Consider the following 19,409-nt stretch of genomic DNA (forward strand, 5'->3'; position numbering starts at 1 on the left):
TCGTAGCTTAAAGGTATCATATTTATGATAGGTGTACAAGACTACTTCTATTAAAAAATTAAAAAGAAAAGAAAAATGGAAGAAATTGCTATATTTTAAGTTCTAATGAAGTGCCAGAATGCTGGGGCTTTGCTTGTTCAAGCCAGATCCAACAAAGCTCAAAGCGTTTAGACTGCGCACGCAGTCGCCTTGCACTCTAGCTTAAAAAAGAATTCTTCGAGCTAATTACGAATTAGTAGTAGTTATTTGATAGCCGTTTCTTACTAATAATGATGACCCTTTATACCTCAATGGCGCTGCTGTAAGGAGTCACAACTATGAATGAACTTTATATTCGATAGATTTAATGATTATTTCTCATATCAACTCACTTGGTAGTTATATTTAACTAGCGCAAGTAATGTACTTCGTGCTTATCATATAGACGAAATGAAGCCCGGCCGTCTATTACTGCACGAGCATTTCGGCTTATTGCCAGGCCATTCGGCAGTGAGGGCTGTCAAGTATATATACATCAGATATACCAGCGAGTATTTGTTACATGAAGTACACACAACTTCATGGTGTAACCAGAGTTATTCGTTTTATCGTTTTCTCCTATCAGGTAAGTTTCCTTGCTTAGAATTAAAATTATCCACTGTGAAACATTGACTCTTCCTTCTTAAAGAACCATTTGTTGCAGTTTAACTTTAGCCGGAGTTCTTGCCATTAGAAATGCATTAAATAATACATTAAACCATTTTTATATGTATGACTCTATATTCACCCGCAATATTTTTATTGTCGCCTGTTAAGACCATTTTTAAATCAGTTTTAGCGTTGGTCTTTTTAAATAATCATACAATTAAGCTTCGTTGATAAAATCCTTCTATAAGTTCGAAGATATAATTCTTCTACACTTCTTAATTAAAATAAATACGTTTTCTATTTGACGTATTGTACCAGTTGAACAGATCCTAGAGACTTGAAGTCTTTTATATAGAAGTATTTCAAATGCTTTTAACGTAGAAAAACCACGCTTCTTCAACACGCACAGTATTAGGAATATTGAAGTGATATTAATGAGATTCAGCCTACAGTCGGAATTCGAAATGACAGGATAAACAATCTGACGCGTTAGTTATCTAGCAGGAAAGTTCCGCTCATTAGAACTGGAACTACTGTGTTAATTATTAAAAAAACGAACGTAAAAAAGAGAGCAACGGGAACTTCCTCCGTTCCCAGCCACTAATTTGCATAGCATCCTCATGAATGTGTACGGTAGACACAAATCAAAATAAAGGAAAGACAATATCACCGTCAGGAGGCACATGTGGACGACTTCCATTAACTGTTTGTCTGGCGAGGCCATTTGGTGCAGGTTTAAGTTGGTGTTCGGAGTTCGTCGCAGGTGCTCCTGGGGTTAGACTCGTTGAATGGCGAGTAGCAATTCTTGATATAATCTAAACTTAAGTCAGAGAAAATTCAAGAAATTCTCTTGATTAATTTCATGGACGGTATGTTAATAATATAATGTAATTAAGCAAGACGAATAATGCGTTTCATCTATACTGGCTAGAGAATCCTAAGCCGAGCCTATTGATAAGCATATTTATTTACTTATTTGTTGCTTTACTAGTGGCCAGGCATTTCGAAGTAATGCATCGTCTCGACTTTTTATAGTACTAGTTAACGGAGTTTATTTTTAGATTTGCAGGAAATCTTTAGCCTGTTTCGCTCAGTAGTACATTTTTCGTTTACAAAATGTAGAGTATTCAAGCTAATAAGCGACTTCTATAACGGTCAATTACAAGTAGAACGTAACATCTCTTCTCAACAAATAGAAAAGTCTCAGCAGCAAAAGAATTTAATAAAACTGCAGTGTCTCAAACGCAGGCGAGTTTAATTACACTATTTTTTATCGAGCGAGCGCCAAAGTTTTTCTTGATTAGGCAAACCAGCCAGACATTGGACATATTACACACACGCCCTAATCTGTGAGTCAAAGGGTTTCTGCGCTTGACACGGCGGCGTTATAGCCCTAAGCAACAATACGAAGTATATTCAAGCTTCAATTCAGTAATCGTTCGATATATTTCAAAAAGCTGTTCTGTCCTCCAGAAAGACATGTAAAATATTTTCTATCCGTCCATATGCATGTGTCACGTTTTGAGCTGAGAGTCTATCTAACCTAAACTACATCGTGTATGAGCTCTAAGAAATCGAATTCTAGGATTATGTTAAACTGATGGGCTGGATCGCTATAAGGATCCATTTTCAGTGTGATCGACCACAAAACCTCGAAATAATAAAGGAAAAATAATCATAAAAATATTACATTTTCTTCTGATTAGACCTAGACCAGGCAGTTTGTAGTACTATAATATCTACGCTAAAGATATAGTAATTAGATAGTTTTGTCTAGATGCTACACACTTACGAATGACTAGGAAATTTTATTACTTGTCTAGTACCTGCCTAAGTCATGCATATATATGTATATAACATACCGACTCACATTCTACTCGCGTACGTTGAAGTATAAAACGTTTTAAGACACGTACAATACTTCCGCATTGGCCGCGATACGTTCTCCTTAATTTTCGGCAGTGCTTTTTATTGAAGTTCAGCTCTATTGAAATCTAAGCGGAGCCCGAAATTTCAGAAATATCTTTTGGCCAAACGCGATAAATTCAGGTACGTGTGCTCGCCCAAGTCTCTCTCAAAATCCATCAGCCGACGCAATAAAGTTCAACCAATACGTTTCAAATCTAACCTTTGCGCGTCCTAAGATTAACGCGGAACTTTAGCCCTTCAAAAGTTTCAGCTTTTAATCGAGATAAATTGTTAAAGTATGATAATCGTAACAAGCAGCGACGATAGCCAGGATATCGCCGGATAACAATATACTACTTGTAATACCTAGCCCAGTCATACTGACAACTCGTACAAAGCACAAATACATTGCACGGCCTGAGAGCACGACAGCTGCACAAGGTAACCGTTATAGAGGAATTTATGTAGTACTTTCCTTGGAAAACGTTGAAAAACGTTCAGATAATAAGTACGCTCATTAAGTCCTTCTTTTCCATTTTACAGTCGTCGGTTGTCTGATGGAAGATGCAAAGATCGCTATTTTAGTTGGTAGCGATACGGCAAACATACGTAAGTCGTGTAAAGTATCTGTAGTTGTAACGTTTGGGCCACGAAGATCCAGAAGCGCAATCTGTCAATTGCCTGAGTCAGTGTGCGTATCGACTGTACGGTCCATCAGTAATATAATTCTGTGAGAGCTCGAAATGCGCTTATCAGAAAGGTTTGCTGTCGTTTGAGCAGTTTTTTTGTTACCAACCTACCACATCTAAGCCAGCTAACCAGCTAACAATAAAAAAGATCACTTGGCCTCCATAATTGAATTTCACCTTCTTATTTTTTCAGGTTTTTGCGCTCCTTCATCAATGGGACAAAGCTTCCTACACTAGAGATCGGGCAAATAAAATAAATGTTTATTTTCGCGCTATTCGAAATACGGCGACCACCACCATGGTTCACCGTGATGGGCAAATAAGCGTGTTTACATTAGAAAAAATCGATCGAATAGGAGGAGGTTTGCAATAGGTGAAACATTGTGCATAGCATAGTATAGAGCATTATGCTACTGTATGAAATGATGGAAAATCAATTGGCGTTCAGTTTCAGTTCAACGACCCACTGTGTTTAGTCGGATTCAGTTTATAACACGAACAGATTCTCATTATATATAATGAAAATAGAAAAAATTGCGACAATGATTAAGTACCTTCGTCTTTCGAAATCTGAACGGTGCTAACTCCAACTGTTTATGTTGGATAATATGTTGAAAGTAAAGTTTAATAAACTAGGCTGTGACAGAGACGGTAGCATACTGCTAATATGCTGCTTGCAAATGTACAACTGCAATGTGATCAGCTGTCAAATTAAAAAATACCCTACTATTTATTAAGCGCTTCAAATAGACGAGATCCTATAATAATAATTGATATTATTACTATAATATCATATATAATAATTATTATTGCCATTTTATAGCCATCGCACATTTGAATACCTAGTATATTAATTACCCTAATCAACAAAGATCCCTTATCCATTAGCACGCATGCGCAATCTTGTATTCTACTCGATTAAACCGTACAATCAAATACATGGAAAGGCTCAAATTATATATATATATATATATATATATATATATATATATATATATATTGCGTTGTTACAAGTGAATCCGTCGTAGTTTGAAACTGAAGAACTTTTTAGCTAGTCGGGCTAGAGTGATGATTTTATGAATAGATGTTTGAGGTAGTTTAAGTTCTAGCGGCTCTTATCGCGTTCCCATATGTATAATCTCTATTTATCTGTGCTTGCTTATCAGTTGCCCTTTTTAGGGCATGCTGAGCCCCATAATCACGCGGACTTACATCGAGTTGAAGCCAACATTGGCCATTTCTTTGCTTAACGCACGAACTAATTGCAACATAGCGATGGGGTTTGGCCTTATCATCAAGCAACTGTGTGCTTTCGATTACCGTGCCAATGGCATCGTTGAATATCTTGAGGAACTTCAGATAATTCTTCAGAAAGAAGCTGGTATTCGTTATTTCATGGCGGGTATCTTATAGTAGCAAATGTTCCTGGTGTCGTACGATCATCACCTTACGTCCAGACCAACCCAAAATTGCCATTAACCTCGATCTCCCTCCAGAGTGACACCACTCTCTGCTTCAATCGACAGCGGAAATTGCACCACGCCTTATCTAGGCGACAGCAACCCCGTAAATTATACGGGGAATGCATTTCCAGCTGGCCTGGAGTCAATTTACAGGCGCCCTTTTTTCATTGACGTTTCCGCACCTCCAGTATTTGAGTCGCAATTCGGTAACACGTTGCATATAAAATAAGAATTTTGGCCAATAGAGCCCTTAGATTCTGCTCTCGTGAAACGATAGTGGCGATACGTTCTTGTCTTTCGGCTTCCTTCATTGGCTTTCAATGAACTCGGTCTCTCGTTCAAGACATTTCTGTTTAATGGCTTCAATAATCTCTTATGAATTTCCACAGCACTGTGGCCTTCCAGAAACAAAACTTTCACCATTGAGATTAAAAGATGTTCACTCACACGCTTGAAGAGGACTAGAGTACTTACAGGCCAGATTTTCTTGGCCAGAGCCGCCTATTCCAAAAGTTATTGATTTTCAAAGCCCGATATACAACTAACCACTTAAGCAGGCCTGTCGCTAGTGTATTTGGTGCCGTTTTGTAGTGGATATGGTAATGTTAATATCTCGCGTTGCTTTTTGTATTCGTTAGATCTGTATATGATTTTTTTGTTTGCTATATTTGTCACATTCCGAGTACAGCCGGTTACTGATAGGTTTGTATGTGGTACATGCTATCTGAAAGCTGAGCAGTCCTTGAGCTGAAATTATGGGCCCAAAATGCTCCGATAAAAGCACCGTAGGTTAATATAGAGACTAATAAATTGCAGTGGCTCAATCCATTAAGAAGAATGACTATATGTAGCTGCAATAATGGTAGCCGACAAACAAAGGAAAAATAAATCGGTCTGGTGGCATTTTTGAAGCCGAAAAACCCGAAACGAAAGATTTTCAAACTATGCCATTTATAACTAAATGGAGACAAATGTTAAAAAAATGTATATTTATAGTATACTTTAGAAGCGACTACAATCAATTCCGAACTAAATTCTTAATAACAATAAATTCGCTTTTTAAAGTTCTCCAATGTTTTATTCAGGTGAACCAAAAAGGAGACTGTTTGAGTTTTCGAAGGGTTGCCGACATCGAAAGATGATCCTTATGGTGTATAATTTACTGGATCAATTTAGCGTCCAATTCGGGAGACGCAATTTCTGCCCTCTTCGATGAACATTGTAATGTTAATAGCGCGCCAACTGAGGATACGATAGTTGCACCTATTTCCCAAACAAATGGCTCTCGCTACCTCTCTCTCCATTTTGCCGTGCTTGTTTCTCTTTACTAGAACTTATATACTCAAAATGTTCCTACATGCACAATGCGTTAGTGAAGATAACAACAATAACAAACGTCGTCGATCTGCGACGAGCCGAACCACTATTGTAAACGATTTTACCGGGATCGAATTGACTACACAGATCAGATATCGTTCGCTATATGTTCGACATTTCGTAAAATTGTGATATAGTTCAAGGAACCACTCTTCTCCCGGATGCCACAGAAAACCAACAGGCCCTGGTGGAATTTCGAAAACAAATGAGATCGACTACCAACATCCTATTTTACCTATACAAGATCTACTTTTCTCTCACTGCCAATTTTACTGTCACTTTGATCTAATTATTAACGATAATGTATCTATTACTCTTCCTTTTGTTAGCTTGTATCCATGCGGATCGATGAGACGATATAGACGGGAAATCAAACAGACTACATGTCATTGCCTAATTGAGATGTATGTAGATGTTTATACAGAAAGAATCCTATCCTGCTAGAGTCATTGTTATTCTCTCGTTTTTAGGCTAGAGCATTTATGTGTCGCTTGATACAGTCGGAGAGTATCATTAATTAGAGATTTTTACTAATTACAGTTTGTTTCTTTACAGATTTGGTGTTTTGTTTACCTTGCATTTTTTTTTTACAGTGAGGAGTTTGATCATCTATGATCTGCTAGATACGAAAGATAAGAAAGTATTCTTTTAGCATTGTTTTAACAATATTGATTGAGTATTTGTCGCGTACGACGCGAGATGTGTTTTGGTTGTACAGAGTCTTTGATAACTATAATTACATTATCATTTTAATAACATGAAACTGAGCTTACTTCGAAATGGTTTGGCAGCATTCTTTCGGACCGACCTCAATGGACTACATGGCAAGATCTAATGGTCTTCATGAAATAGCCCAAAGGCAGCTCACTTGAGGTCGATTTTATGACCACAATAAACTAACAAATAATTATGTTCGTGTGGTAATGATTTACGCCACCCTTTACCGATCATGCCTGATTAATTGGACAAATGCGGTCTAATAGAAGCGTACGACAACTTCTGGTTGGGGAAAAAGGAACGATGTATCAAGGAACCTGCTGATCCGCACGTAACTGTACACTATTGCGTCTTTTTAACTACAATCTTGTGGTCTCGCAAAAAAACAACAATATCTTTTAGCATCAATTGTCTATCGAGAGAACCGGTAAATATTTGTACGGATATTATTCATGATGACTAAGATAGAGTTAGCAATGAACCCGTAAGGCTGACCGCATTGCAATGGATTAAAGAGGTTCGTAGGGTTTCCCAATTAGTATTGTTCCCGTTCGTATTTTTCCAGGATGATTATGCGCAAGAGACAAGGAATCGAAGGAACAAGACGAAGGAGGCTTAAACAGGGGACTAAAAGACACGAAAAACAGAGAACGAAGCAACTCTACCTCGTTTCGTTCCTGAGGAGTCTGAAGCAAAAACGCTGTGCTTCAGCAAAATGGTTGTATATTTTTCAAAAAGTAACAAAGAAACAGTGGCGGCTTAATAACACCATCGGACCACAGTTTCGTTCGTCTGTGGAGAGACTTTGAGTTACGCACTCGGGCTCCGTCAGATAGGTCAAAAGAGAAGTAGCTCCAGATGTTCCGATCTTGCAAGAGCGCATTAATCCTCAGCGCTTTAAAAAGACGACTACAAAAAAGACGTTTCACATATTATAGTGAAAACGTTCGCGATGTCTCCGTGCATCATAATAACCCTTATTGGAACGACCATATCGTAGTAATAAAGCGCGTATTAGTTCAACTATAGCAGCAGTAAAACCGCCAGTATCATTACCGAGCCTGCAATGCTATGTGTGCATACACATGTGTACATATATGCTTCTGGGGGTTAGTAAGAAATTTGATCTACTTCGGAGGCTGCTACCTCTCCCTCTTTGCAATATAAAATCAGGAATAAAAAGAAGCGCCATCTTTTGATGTCAATGACCGTCGCTGATAATATCTTTTTGCTCACACATGGGCATACGGACGTTCGAACGTATCTATCAACTGGACGGCAAGTCGGTCGTCTTATAGAAACGCGCCAGCGGCAGCGGCAACAGAAAATTAATCAACGGCGCAATATTTTGGTGTGCATTGGCCCACGTACGCATTGTTGTTGTTGTAACGCTGGCGCCGGTAATGGAAATTCATCAGAAGGCGGGTGATGTTACTGGTTCTGCGGACGATAACGACAGCGACGATGATACCAGCAGCAATGCAGGCCGTGCCAATAACGCTGTTGCTGCTGATGATATTCTATTTAATTCGCCTATGATTATTACTCCCGGCAACGACTTTTATTATTATGTACAAATTGATGATTTAAGCGCCATTGCTGTCGTTCATCGTCAGTGGGCCATCAACGTGGAAGAGAGCGGCGGCGCGAACAGCAGTCGTCCGATCTTACTCGTACCATCAGTTGCCGTGTGGCTGTGTATCGAGAGACAAGAAGATTATACGCATATATAGATCGTCGCGCTCCCTCATGTCCGACGAGCTGCCAATTGTTGTTGCTGCCGCCTCTGCTGCTGCTGCTGCTGCTGTTGTTGATACTGTTGCCGCTCGCTCGCTGATCGGTAGCAATTACGCTGCCCTCGATGCCGATGCAGCTGAGGTGGCCCCCAGGCGGCCTCAGCGCGATCAAACAAAATCACAGCAGCGGACGAGCTCGAAGGCGTCGCGAACCAACAAGGGCCTTGTTCGCTACGCTTCTCACTTCAGATCAGCATTATCGTTACAACTACCAAAACAGCTTCGCTATTGCCCCCGTCTCTGACTCTCTTTCCCACAGTCTCCCTCTCTTGCTTTCTTTCTCCTATTGCTTCTTTATCCATCGACGATGCGGCGGCCGACGATGGTTCTTCAACACGCTCTGCCACTCGTGAAAACCCTCGTTGTTAATGTTGTCGCCGTTTTACTCTCGATCTATGGGTTCGTTGTGTGCTATGCATTGCTGCTATCACTGAACGATCGTCGCTGTTCAGCGATCGTTGTCGCCAATCCGTTTGAACGCTGGCGACCGTCCTCCGACGACGATCAGGTGGCGCTCGTTGGCTCCCCGTATCTCCGACCCATTCTTTTGCGTCGATCAATTCGAATACAACGAGCTAACATAGCGGCTACAGTGAGAGCGTCATCAACAGGCGACAGGAAAGCGGCCGCTGCTGAATATACTTCTTGTTTTTATTGTCTACAAATGGAAACGGCAGCAGCAGCGATAGGAACAGTCACGGCGAACAGCCAAATGATTATTGATATCACTGACTATTTACTAGAATGGTGAGTAAAAGAGAACTCCGAAAGATAGAACAGCAAAAGATTTAAGTTAAAACGAGATCACAAATTGAACGTGTACGATGACACGATGAAACGAGAAAGAAGTTTGAAATCGATATACGATGGCCGGTTTTAGGTTGAGAGAGACCCGAAGGGCACTTACTGCCTGTTTCCTAGGGAGAACTCCACCGTGTACAATGCAAAGAACCGCTCGAGCGCTACGAATGATAGAGTAAATAAAACCATCTTTGATGCTAACTGATTAACCTATCGGAAGTCGTGTAGTAGATTGACACAATCTAGACGTTGCAATTACGAACGAGGAAATCAGCTAGTGAACGCGAAGAATATGCAGGTCGAAACGAAGTGCGACGAAGGACGGCAAGGAAGAACGAGGGAGGTGCGAGGGGGGGCATAAGCGACTGAGTTTTTAAGATCTTAACGCAGGGGCGATGTTAAACAGATAAAAAAGACGATTCACCTTTCAAGGGGTCGCTGTGAATGATGCTAGCGCGCGCGCGACGCTTGAGATATGGAAGGAACTTGGGGTGGTGACCTTGCTTCGAAGTGTTTGACGAAATCATACGCAAGCTATATTTGCAATGGTAAAAAGCTCATTCAGCTATTACATAGGAAAATAGATGAGTTTAAGTTAAAAATAGGTGAGTTTAAGTTCGGAGAGCGAATTTCTAGTTATCGCAACTGAGAAGTAGTGCGGAAATGACACACAGGACATTTTACCTACATTGTCGTTGGTCCTGAACATATTCCATTTGTTTACCTGAATATATCGTAACTACATGAGTACTTGAAACTTCGACTCTTAAAAAATTATGGACCAGTCCTCAAGACAATTCACGCGAAAGTAGAATTATACTATGTACGAATATGGCTTTTAGATACTTTGAGCTAAGGAACGCATAGAGTTATCTGAAATACCTTGACTTACGCTGCGTAAGCTTGATCCGAAAATTAACTAGGTTTTCACGTTTATTATTTGCGGACAGAAAACTATTTATGTACTGTTTCACTTCTCGAAGAGCAAACCAAATAACGCCGTAGAAATATATGGAGAGGCATCAAAAACGGCCAATAGAGGTTTACTTTTCATATATATGGAATAGATGAGTGCGTAGCAATTGCATCTAGACGTCCGTCCTCAACATTTTCAAATGCTACGCTTTTTGGGTGTATTGCCTGAGCTTCTGCTTTTAAAAGGGTTACTTTGTTGGTTCAGAACGGTAGTGGTCCTCTCTGAAATATTAGAAAGCAGCTAAAAAGGCGTTTTTCGACCAACAGCTGACTGAAAAATTTTTACAATAGGTCGAGATTCAGCGGTTCCTGTTGTGGAACGTACAATGCAGCCTTACGCCGGTATCGTCGAGACACGTTATTACTTGAGACGCTACCAAACGAGAAACCAACTGCAAGACGTTGAACCGCTGCATGAAAATCAGTAGTTCCAAAAGGTTCAATCTACCAAACATGTGTGATACCAATTTACATCCAAAATAGGTACTATCGCCGGATGTCATCTAATGAATCTTGGATGTGCTTACTGACATATGCTATACGTTATAAAGTATGGCTTCATTTTTGATGAGGACTTTCGCTATTCACAAAAATGACTTGAAGTTTGGCGATTGTGGATACAGGAACGCAGGACGAAGTCTATAGTGGAGCCCTTAATAGGATATCTCGACAAAAGACTATTTTCAGGCTTGACATAGTTGATCACAGTCTTTCGAGATTATCTACATGCAAAAATAATTTTCACTGTCGTTCCGAACAGATTAAACTAGCAGCCTGTTCGGAACAAAGGCTTAGATATTCTAAGGAATACCTACCTGTGAAGATTCACACAGATGGATGACGAGTATTATGCGTTCTACTTACAGAGAGTTACTTGTAGATCTCTCAAAATTAAATCCCTATTTCACAGACGTGTTGATTGCTATACAGATACAAGTTATGAATGGAAAAATATAGCGTCGGAGTAATACGTTTACTTCTTCTAAGATCATTCCGAGCCTTGAAAGAACACAACAAAAGTGCTATGGAGACAATCTTTTCGCATGATAAACCGACAAACTTCGGAGTAGGTACTATCGTACCAACAACTTCGGCTAGCCTTTTCCATTGTTGCCTTTACGAAGAGCGTCTAGGGTTTTGTACATAAGATATCCGTGTGGAAAAAAAATTTCGTAAACAGCAACATTTAACCATGTCGATGAGGTCGACTTAGAAGGCCGCGGAACTGTTCTTGCAATCCAAAAGAAATGTCCTTATTTCGTATATATATTAATATTATTAATTAGAATTAATCAGTATTGACGAACTGTGTTGAAAGTGACAGAATTTTTTTATGTGTTGTTGGAGCATGGAGCTGCCTTAAGATACATTGAACCTATTTTTCTGAGTGTGAAAAAACAGCAGGCCATAATGGAAGAAGATCGGCAGCCATATTTCATCTGCCTACGTGAAAATGGGCGCTTTCGCCGTTATTAGGTCAGCTGCTCTCTTATTTACCCGCAGTTCTCTCATCGAATCGAAAGCATTTATTGCGCGTATGTACAATAGAATCAGCGACGCCTTCATCTGCATTAGCTCTTCTTGGTACAAATAGCGCTGCTGCTTTTGCTGCTCTGCTCTTTGCAATTAGTTCTCTATAACCTCCACTCAACTGCATCAGCCTCCTTCTGGGTGTTTCTGTCTGGCTGATCCTAGCTATCGCAGAAGCCCTTATTCGAATAACCTTTTCGTTTTTACCTAGGGCTCGTGGCCTGCTTGACCTGGACTAGTCTACCCGGCTGGAAGATCCAAGACATTGCACTGAGAAGAGACGGCGGCGGCTGCTGTGGCAATAGCGCCAGCAGCAATAGTGGTCATCAAGTGGAGCCGTACGTGCGCATCGCGTTGAAACTTGGACAGGCAAGAGACGAAGTAGGGGTACTGTAGACTCGTCTGGGGATCTTCTTTTGTTTATATATGTATGTTTTGTATAACATTAGAAGAATCCTTCACTGTCTAGCACCAGTCTTGATACTCGATATCAGTTCTTCCTTTTCTCTTTTTAGGTCTCATTGATCATCATTAGAAGAGCCCGTACTACGTATGCAGACCCCTCTTCCGATAGCACTGGTCAAACTGGGCTACGTCAACGAAGGTTATCGGGTCTGTAAATACAAACCTTGTAATCCCATATTCGGCATACATTCGGCCGTTCCGACGTGATACGGCAGTAGAATATTTGCGCTTTACGGTTAGTTTCCGCTAGCGCTGAAGGCCGTGTACGGCCGCCGAGGTCCGCCGGCTTTCAGACATTTATCAAAACCCTGTATATATATATATACAGGGTTTTAATACATCGTCAGCAAAAAAAATAGCTAAATACTCCGCGCACTCGAACAGGTAACAGTAGCAGTTATACTGTAACAGTAGTTGTTGTGTAATAGCCAACAGGGGTCTCAGGCGTAAAGTCTGAAGCATGAAATTTTCAATATTAATAATGTTGGTTTTTTGATTGGAAATCGGGCGTGGACAGACTTGTATGTTTCGTACTGGAAGTCAGCCATTTGAAGTGATCTGTAACGGCATAGTAAGTACCGAACGTAGAACCCGAAATGTCGGTTCTTTTCTCGCAGTAAGCGTTGCTGTGGCCGCAATAGAAACATTAACAGTGGTGGTCAGCAGTTATGTATATTTCGTACACTCAGCAAATGCGATCAGGGGGCAGTACGCATTAGAAGTGTCAGCTAACAACATTAAGCTTATAGTCAGTACGGTTTCTCTCCTCGACGTACCGTTTCTATCCTCCTGCATCTTTCTTTTTCCTTGCTTGTTTGTACCTGTTTTTCTCACTCTTGCCCCTTTATCACCCCCACTCCTCTCCCCAAGGTCTTTCGCCTTCTTTCCCTCATACCGGTCAAACAAGGAGGAACGAGCAGTAGTAGCTTTACTATACGCTACGATGCACGATCCTGTGGAGTGCTCCTGCCCGTCCGGTCAGCGCCCGCTCCTCTCCCTGCTATTGGTTAGCGCCACCAGTGGCCTGGCCAGGCCATCACAATACAGGGCAAGATGTTACTCCCTTTCACCAGGCCTCCGGCACACCACCACTGCCAGTTACCAACCAGCAATCAAGAACTAGCTAGCTTAACCAGGGGGGCAACTTTTCACACAAAAACTTAGCAAGTCGACAAAATGAGAGACGACGACTAGCCTTGTTGTTGCTTGCCTGTTCTCTTTTCAGCCGGGCTGCCGCACCACCATTGCTTCTGCTGCGTGCTTGCTGCATTTCCCAGTCGCCTGTTCTGGCTGCACTGGCGTTAGCAGTGGCAGCAGACTCGGCAACGGCGGCCTCTTTCAAGGCCAACCCGTTGTCGATGGTAGCCTACGGCAGATACAGAGACCGATTCGGCGCGGCGGCCTCATCATTTGTCCCTCTCCCCGTTGATGCCGCCGTAACCGCTGCCCGTCTGGCAGCGAGTCCCTAGCAGCCCAGTCAACTACGACTACTCGTTCGGGGAATTTCTGAACGGCACTTTGAGTGCCTGCTGAATCTAGCGGAAGCCCGACACCCAACGGCGGGTTGACTGGCGTAGCGGTCGTCGACGGCAGCGCCGCTCGAGCAAGCAGCAGAGTCAGCGCCGCTGCTGTTGCAGCAGCTGGTGAATGAAGACGGTTATAAACAATTGCTGCAAGGCTTTTAGTTGCCAGCAATGTTAACCAGCGCTGAACTGGCCATCTAGAAACAAACTAGCATCCGAGCTGCTGGCGAGTCGATTCGATTCGAATCGAATCGGCCGCGAACTGACTGCTGATTCATTGAATTGATCGACATCGAAAACACGACACTGGCCGATGATTTTTATTCGATTCAATGCATAGTAGAGACGTGAGGCGGAGTAATAATAAGGCACGCGAATTGTATATATAGTAGAGTACAGCAGAATCCTGATGTCATTGGCAGCATTGGATGATAACGGCAGAGAAAAGGTGTCCAAAAGCCGGCGTCAGCCGAGCGCGCGCTACCGACGACTGCCGCGGCGGTGGCGACGCTGCTGCTGCTGCTATGGGATGGGCTGTGAAAGTAACCGAAACCAACAGGTGGTTGTGAGTTGAACCATAGGGCTGAGCAGTCGCAGTAAAAGCGGCAGTAGATAGCGGTACGTGTGGGATGGCGGGAATTAAATATTGCCGTTTGCTAATGGTGTACTATGATGGCAGAATATTGAGAAAGATAATGATCTGCTATTACAAAAAATTTAAACTAGAGCAGACATCGACTGAGAGAATTGGCTGTCTTGTACGGCCGATCATAATGACGATGCTTTAATGTCACTAGAATGTAAAGTACAAAAAGTTGATAAACGTTAATAAGCGAATGATTGCTATTGAAGCTGACCACAGAAACGACGTTGCTAAGACGATTGTAGAAGTGGAAACACCGTAAAGGCTCCACCGAAAAAATCATATTTGAAATTTACGGTGAAGTGGAACAAGGTAGAAGAATATACCATCGACAAGCTGAAATTTCATTTATTTACAAGGTAAACCGAATCAGAAATTAAATAGAAATATAATAACATTTGCCATTTGACCTATAATTTAAGTTCACGAATTACGCACAATATAGGGGATGTAATCCTTCTATTGTTAAGACATGATCGATTTGCGAAAATTAATATATTAGGTATGCGTTGTTGCTACAAGAAGTGGATAAACTCCTTTGTTTCAATTATTTCATGGTTTTTTGCATCTTGCAGTTCCAGCTACCACATGTTACAGCGCCCTTACAGCTTAGCACTTCGACAAGCTTTTGATGCTGTAAACCTTTCGCCTAAATCAGTGCCGATTAGTGCTTGGCTCTCGCTACCTGTTACCGAATTTATTGTAGAATCTCTAAACAGCCTTTTACTACTTTGCTGTCAAGAGAACTCCGTATGGCGTACTTTAGGCATTCATCCAGAATCTGCATACTCACTTGAAGTTGAGCCGGCCGTACGTACCATGCTCACATATTCCGATACACATGTACACGCTTCGCTCAAGGCACGCCTGAACTCATTAGCATCACGCAAAGGTCGTCTCCAGAACTCTGAGGGCGTAGAGAATGCCTGGAACGCGCAAGAGGGAGGGATAAGGGTGAGCAGGTGAAAAGCGGGAAGACGGTCTGAGTTCCACAACAATAACCGATCCGACGTTAGCAGTTGCAATATCAGACAAGGTACGCACGTTCTCCTGCGCCTTCCTTATTGGCTCGCTGCATTCCCTCTCGATTTGCCGTCTTCCGACAGCGAAAAACTTTCTTGTTCGTTTTCGCTCGTCACCAGCTTCAGTTAGTTTGCCACGCACTCGACCGTGCCAACAGTATTATAATCGCTGCCACCAGCAGAAACTTCAGCAACTTCTATTAGCACAACTTGTGCTGTGTTGAACCATCCATATAAGATATATGGGTGTCGGTCCTGGTCCGCAAAGCGGTCCTCGTTAGAACTGACCAGAAAGCAGATTGCTAACTTTGCCCTTTCCCCTCGCTTTGGCCAGCAGGCCACTCAGACGACAAGATAACGGCAATAAAGTAGCAGCCGGGAGAAATGTCTATTTTAAGAATACGCAATTCATTGCCGATGTATAGGGCGCAGCATACCCCAGAGTAGTATTCCACCAACCTATAAAAATCAATCAAAGCAACCGTTCAACATAGACCGCTTTTTTTTTGAAAAACTAGCCAACGGTCAGACGGACAGCCACAGATCTTTAATAGTTTATAGATAGAAAGTGCCGTTCAACTGGGTCTGTTTAATCTCATAGCCAACACCTGGCTCTTTCGACTACTTCCACTACTGTGCTAAACCCTACCATTCCAGCGTTTGAGTCCAGTACATCTTCTGTCCTGCCGGTGCAGCTGGTACCTTCTCCGTCAACGCTATTCGCTGTGTAACTGACTGCGTGGCCGTGTGTGTATTCGCTTGTGTCCTGTGTGGTCATCGCTCGATCGCTTGCTCGCTCACGCGCTGCACTCTCCCGCTTGGCGGGTTTTGCCCTTTCCGATGGCGAGTTATTCTTCGCCGCCATTGGCGGAGCTCATAGCGATCCCTAGCTGTTGTATGTGGAAGCCCACCTGATCTAGGGAGCGCTGCTGCCGCTGCTGCTACGTTCAGCCGCTGCGTTCGCCTCTCGACCACTCCACTCGACTCCTCGTAGGTACGACGACAACGGCGACGACGACGACGACGACGACGACGACGACGACGACGACGACGACGACGACGACAGGACGAGAGCGGGCAAGCTAGCAACTTCGAGCCACGACCAGTCGACACTCGCTCGCTGGTGTCGAGTCGACTACGAGACCTTTGGCATACACAGCACCATAATAGATAAATACAGGCAGTCAGGTCGGCAATGAGCGCTACTCATGCAGAGGCGCAGCAACAGCAGCGGCGGCGGCAGCGGCAACAGCAGCGGCAGCGGCAGCGGCAGCAGCAGCGGCGGCGGCGGCAGCGGCGGCGGCGGCGGCGGCCGCCATCCACACAACATTGAATGAAGAAGAGCGCCGATGCTGCTCGGGCAGCAGCGGCAGAAGACGAGGCTGGTCGGCGGTCGGTTGCGATCGTGCTCTTGTAGACGCTGCTGTGTGTGGTGCTGCGGGCGATACTCGTTGGCTCGTTTGCTCAGTCGCCAGCCAGAAGCAGCGGCAAGGCTCATTGTGGGGATAGGAGCATTGACAGTGGTTTTGGTTGTGACTGGATGCGTTGCGGAGGCTGTTCAGTGACGCTGACAGTGAATGTAGCAGCTGCTGTGCGGACGGCCGACTGACGACTGCCCAATGACTGACTGACTGACTGAGGGACGGACTGCCATTCAGGCAAACAGACCAAGTGGATACGCAGCCGCGGTGAATGAGTGAACACGAGGAACGGTCGCTGTCCGCGTCCATTGCAAGCAGCAGCGAGCGATCTACCAGAAAGCCTAGACTAGTAATACCGCCAGTCGTGCAGATAGTACAAGAGCTAGTTGTAGAGGCGGTGTGACAATTGTACGGTTTCTGCTGCTCGTTGGATAGCTGCTAGAAGCGACCGAGAACGACAGCGACGGCCACGCCAGTATAAGGCGGTTTTGTCCGTGTTATTGCTGTCGCTGCCAAAACGGATCTGTTATTTTGGCATGACAAATACAACGTACCGAGAGCTTGAATAGGTGGCGCAGAGCATGCTGTTACGCTTGCTGACGTGTGCCAAAGTATACGGCAGGAGTGGCGGCGACAGGTGTTCTTCAAAACAGAACTGGTAGTACGAACGGGGTATAGTAGAGCGAATAAGAAATGCTTTCAATGCTGCAGAGCAACTGTACCTGTCATAAAAAGGAAGACCTTTTAACCTGTCACTAACTCCAATCAATCTACACAATTGCTTTAATACGTTAACGGTGCAAGCGGCGCTATTAGCAAAACCGATCATCGCAGATGGTTACGCTAACAAACAAACAAACGATCGCAGGTTGCCGATCGACAGGTGATGACAGCACCCGGTTGCTGTAACAATGTCCCGTCAACTAAATAGTTATTACTATATCGGCTAATAGCATTGACAGGAGTAGTAGTTATTGTATCGTCGCGAACTGAGTTGAGCCGCAAATTGGGCTAAACGAACGAAAAATAAGGGCAATCTATTTGCAGACCCGGTGCGGCGACACAGGTGCGTGATTTGCAAGATCATAACGGCAACCCCACTTTGTCTCGCTGTTATGTCTCAGTGACTGACTGCATGCATGGTGTTGCTCTGAGTGGCCGCGCTCGAAGGCGTTGCTGTTATTTGTCGTAAGTGAAATTATTATCACTGTTGCTTTATCGAGCATTGTTGTATCGTTCGTTAGGTCCTCTCTTTTTGAGCGGTCACCCACCCCGTCGCCAGTTCATTGAAGTCCGTTGGAGTTTCGTGTTATACTGGTTTCAAGAAGACGACCGAATGAAAGAAGAAGTTTGAGCCTACAACTTATTTTATCGGCGTACACGTTAACCGGTGCATCTTACTGTCGTTGACCCAGCTTCGTATTATCGTGTTATTAGATCGTTTTTATGCAATAGGGTGTCGTGTGTGTATGTGTGTGTGTGTATGTGTGTGTGTGTGTGCGCGCGCGCATTTGACGAAAATAGTCGCAGTAAAAACAACTGTGGTGACCGCTAATCACAGTGCAACCAGTCGTTGACTGTCGACCTGGAATAACGTTGTGTGCAAGGCTGATCCTCAAGTTTGCAGCGGAACCTCTGCATTCGGAGAGCGACAACAACAGAAAAGCAAAGAGGCAGCGTGACAAACCAAGTGCGCGTGTTTGTTTGTATGTGCTAACTTTGTCGCTGCCGCAGTCCGAACCGCTGCTGTGGCTATAACTAGCGTTTATGTCACCGTCTAGTGTTTGTTGTACGCAATCCATACTAACTGACCGACTGGTTGTCCATTCGTACGCTAACGTTTGCCGCCATAATACCTCCGCCGTACACACAGCTGCCACGACGGCCGATCGTCGCCCCGCCTGAAAGTGTCGTTCGTTCGTCCGTCAGTGCAACAAAAACGAAGGCACCAGAAACGAGTAGACGGACAGAAACACACAAAATAACAACTGTAGAACTAAATTCTATATCTAGTTGTCGAAAGCATTTAGTAGCTGTAACACCAATCTTGTAGCAGCCTCTACAGCATCGTATTCTCGGATAGGAAAGCACAAACGATAGCAAATACGGAGTAAGAGCCTTACCCAAACACCGACCTCAGCTGAACTTTCAAGTGACCTCATGTAACAGAAGCAGCAGCAGCATTTGTGCCCTATTTATACAGTTACGTGTCCGTTATGGAAGATGGAAAGTTACCGTGAGAACGTGACGCACTCAATTCCATAATGCTTCTATTGCTATCAGCGTAGAGTTGTTGTCGTCGACCATAACGGAGCAATGACTGAACGGGATGATCTCTTTTTTGTGTCAGTTTTACACCTACGCTACGACCACCGTTAGATAGATTTGCCATCACTATTATTACTATATGACGACTGTCACGACGACGACGACGACGGCGACGACGACGACG

The 19,409-nt window shown here is 43.4% G+C and overlaps 1 protein-coding gene across 22 annotated transcripts in view; it reads right to left on the reverse strand.

Annotated features, from left to right (window-relative positions):
• LOC111262337 (uncharacterized) overlaps window positions 1–19,403 on the reverse strand; it is a 37,048-nt gene extending 17,645 nt beyond the window's left edge. For 15 of the 22 annotated variants that reach the window (XM_022836509.2, XM_022836508.2, XM_022836515.2 and 12 more), the window contains exons 1-2: window positions 16,186–18,763; window positions 15,333–15,440 (exon numbers count right to left, since the gene is read on the reverse strand). In XM_022836509.2, the coding sequence (XP_022692244.1) occupies window positions 15,333–15,440; window positions 16,186–16,401 (324 nt within the window). In that variant the 5' untranslated portion in view covers window positions 16,402–18,763. The other 7 variants (XM_086969071.1, XM_086969072.1, XM_022836527.1 and 4 more) reach the window with 6 other exon arrangements.
• Window positions 19,404–19,409: the final 6 nt, after the last annotated feature.

The sequence above is a fragment of the Varroa jacobsoni genome, unplaced genomic scaffold, assembly GCF_002532875.2.
Source record: "Varroa jacobsoni isolate VJ856 unplaced genomic scaffold, vjacob_1.0 scaffold_653, whole genome shotgun sequence".
Taxonomy (NCBI): domain Eukaryota; kingdom Metazoa; phylum Arthropoda; class Arachnida; order Mesostigmata; family Varroidae; genus Varroa; species Varroa jacobsoni.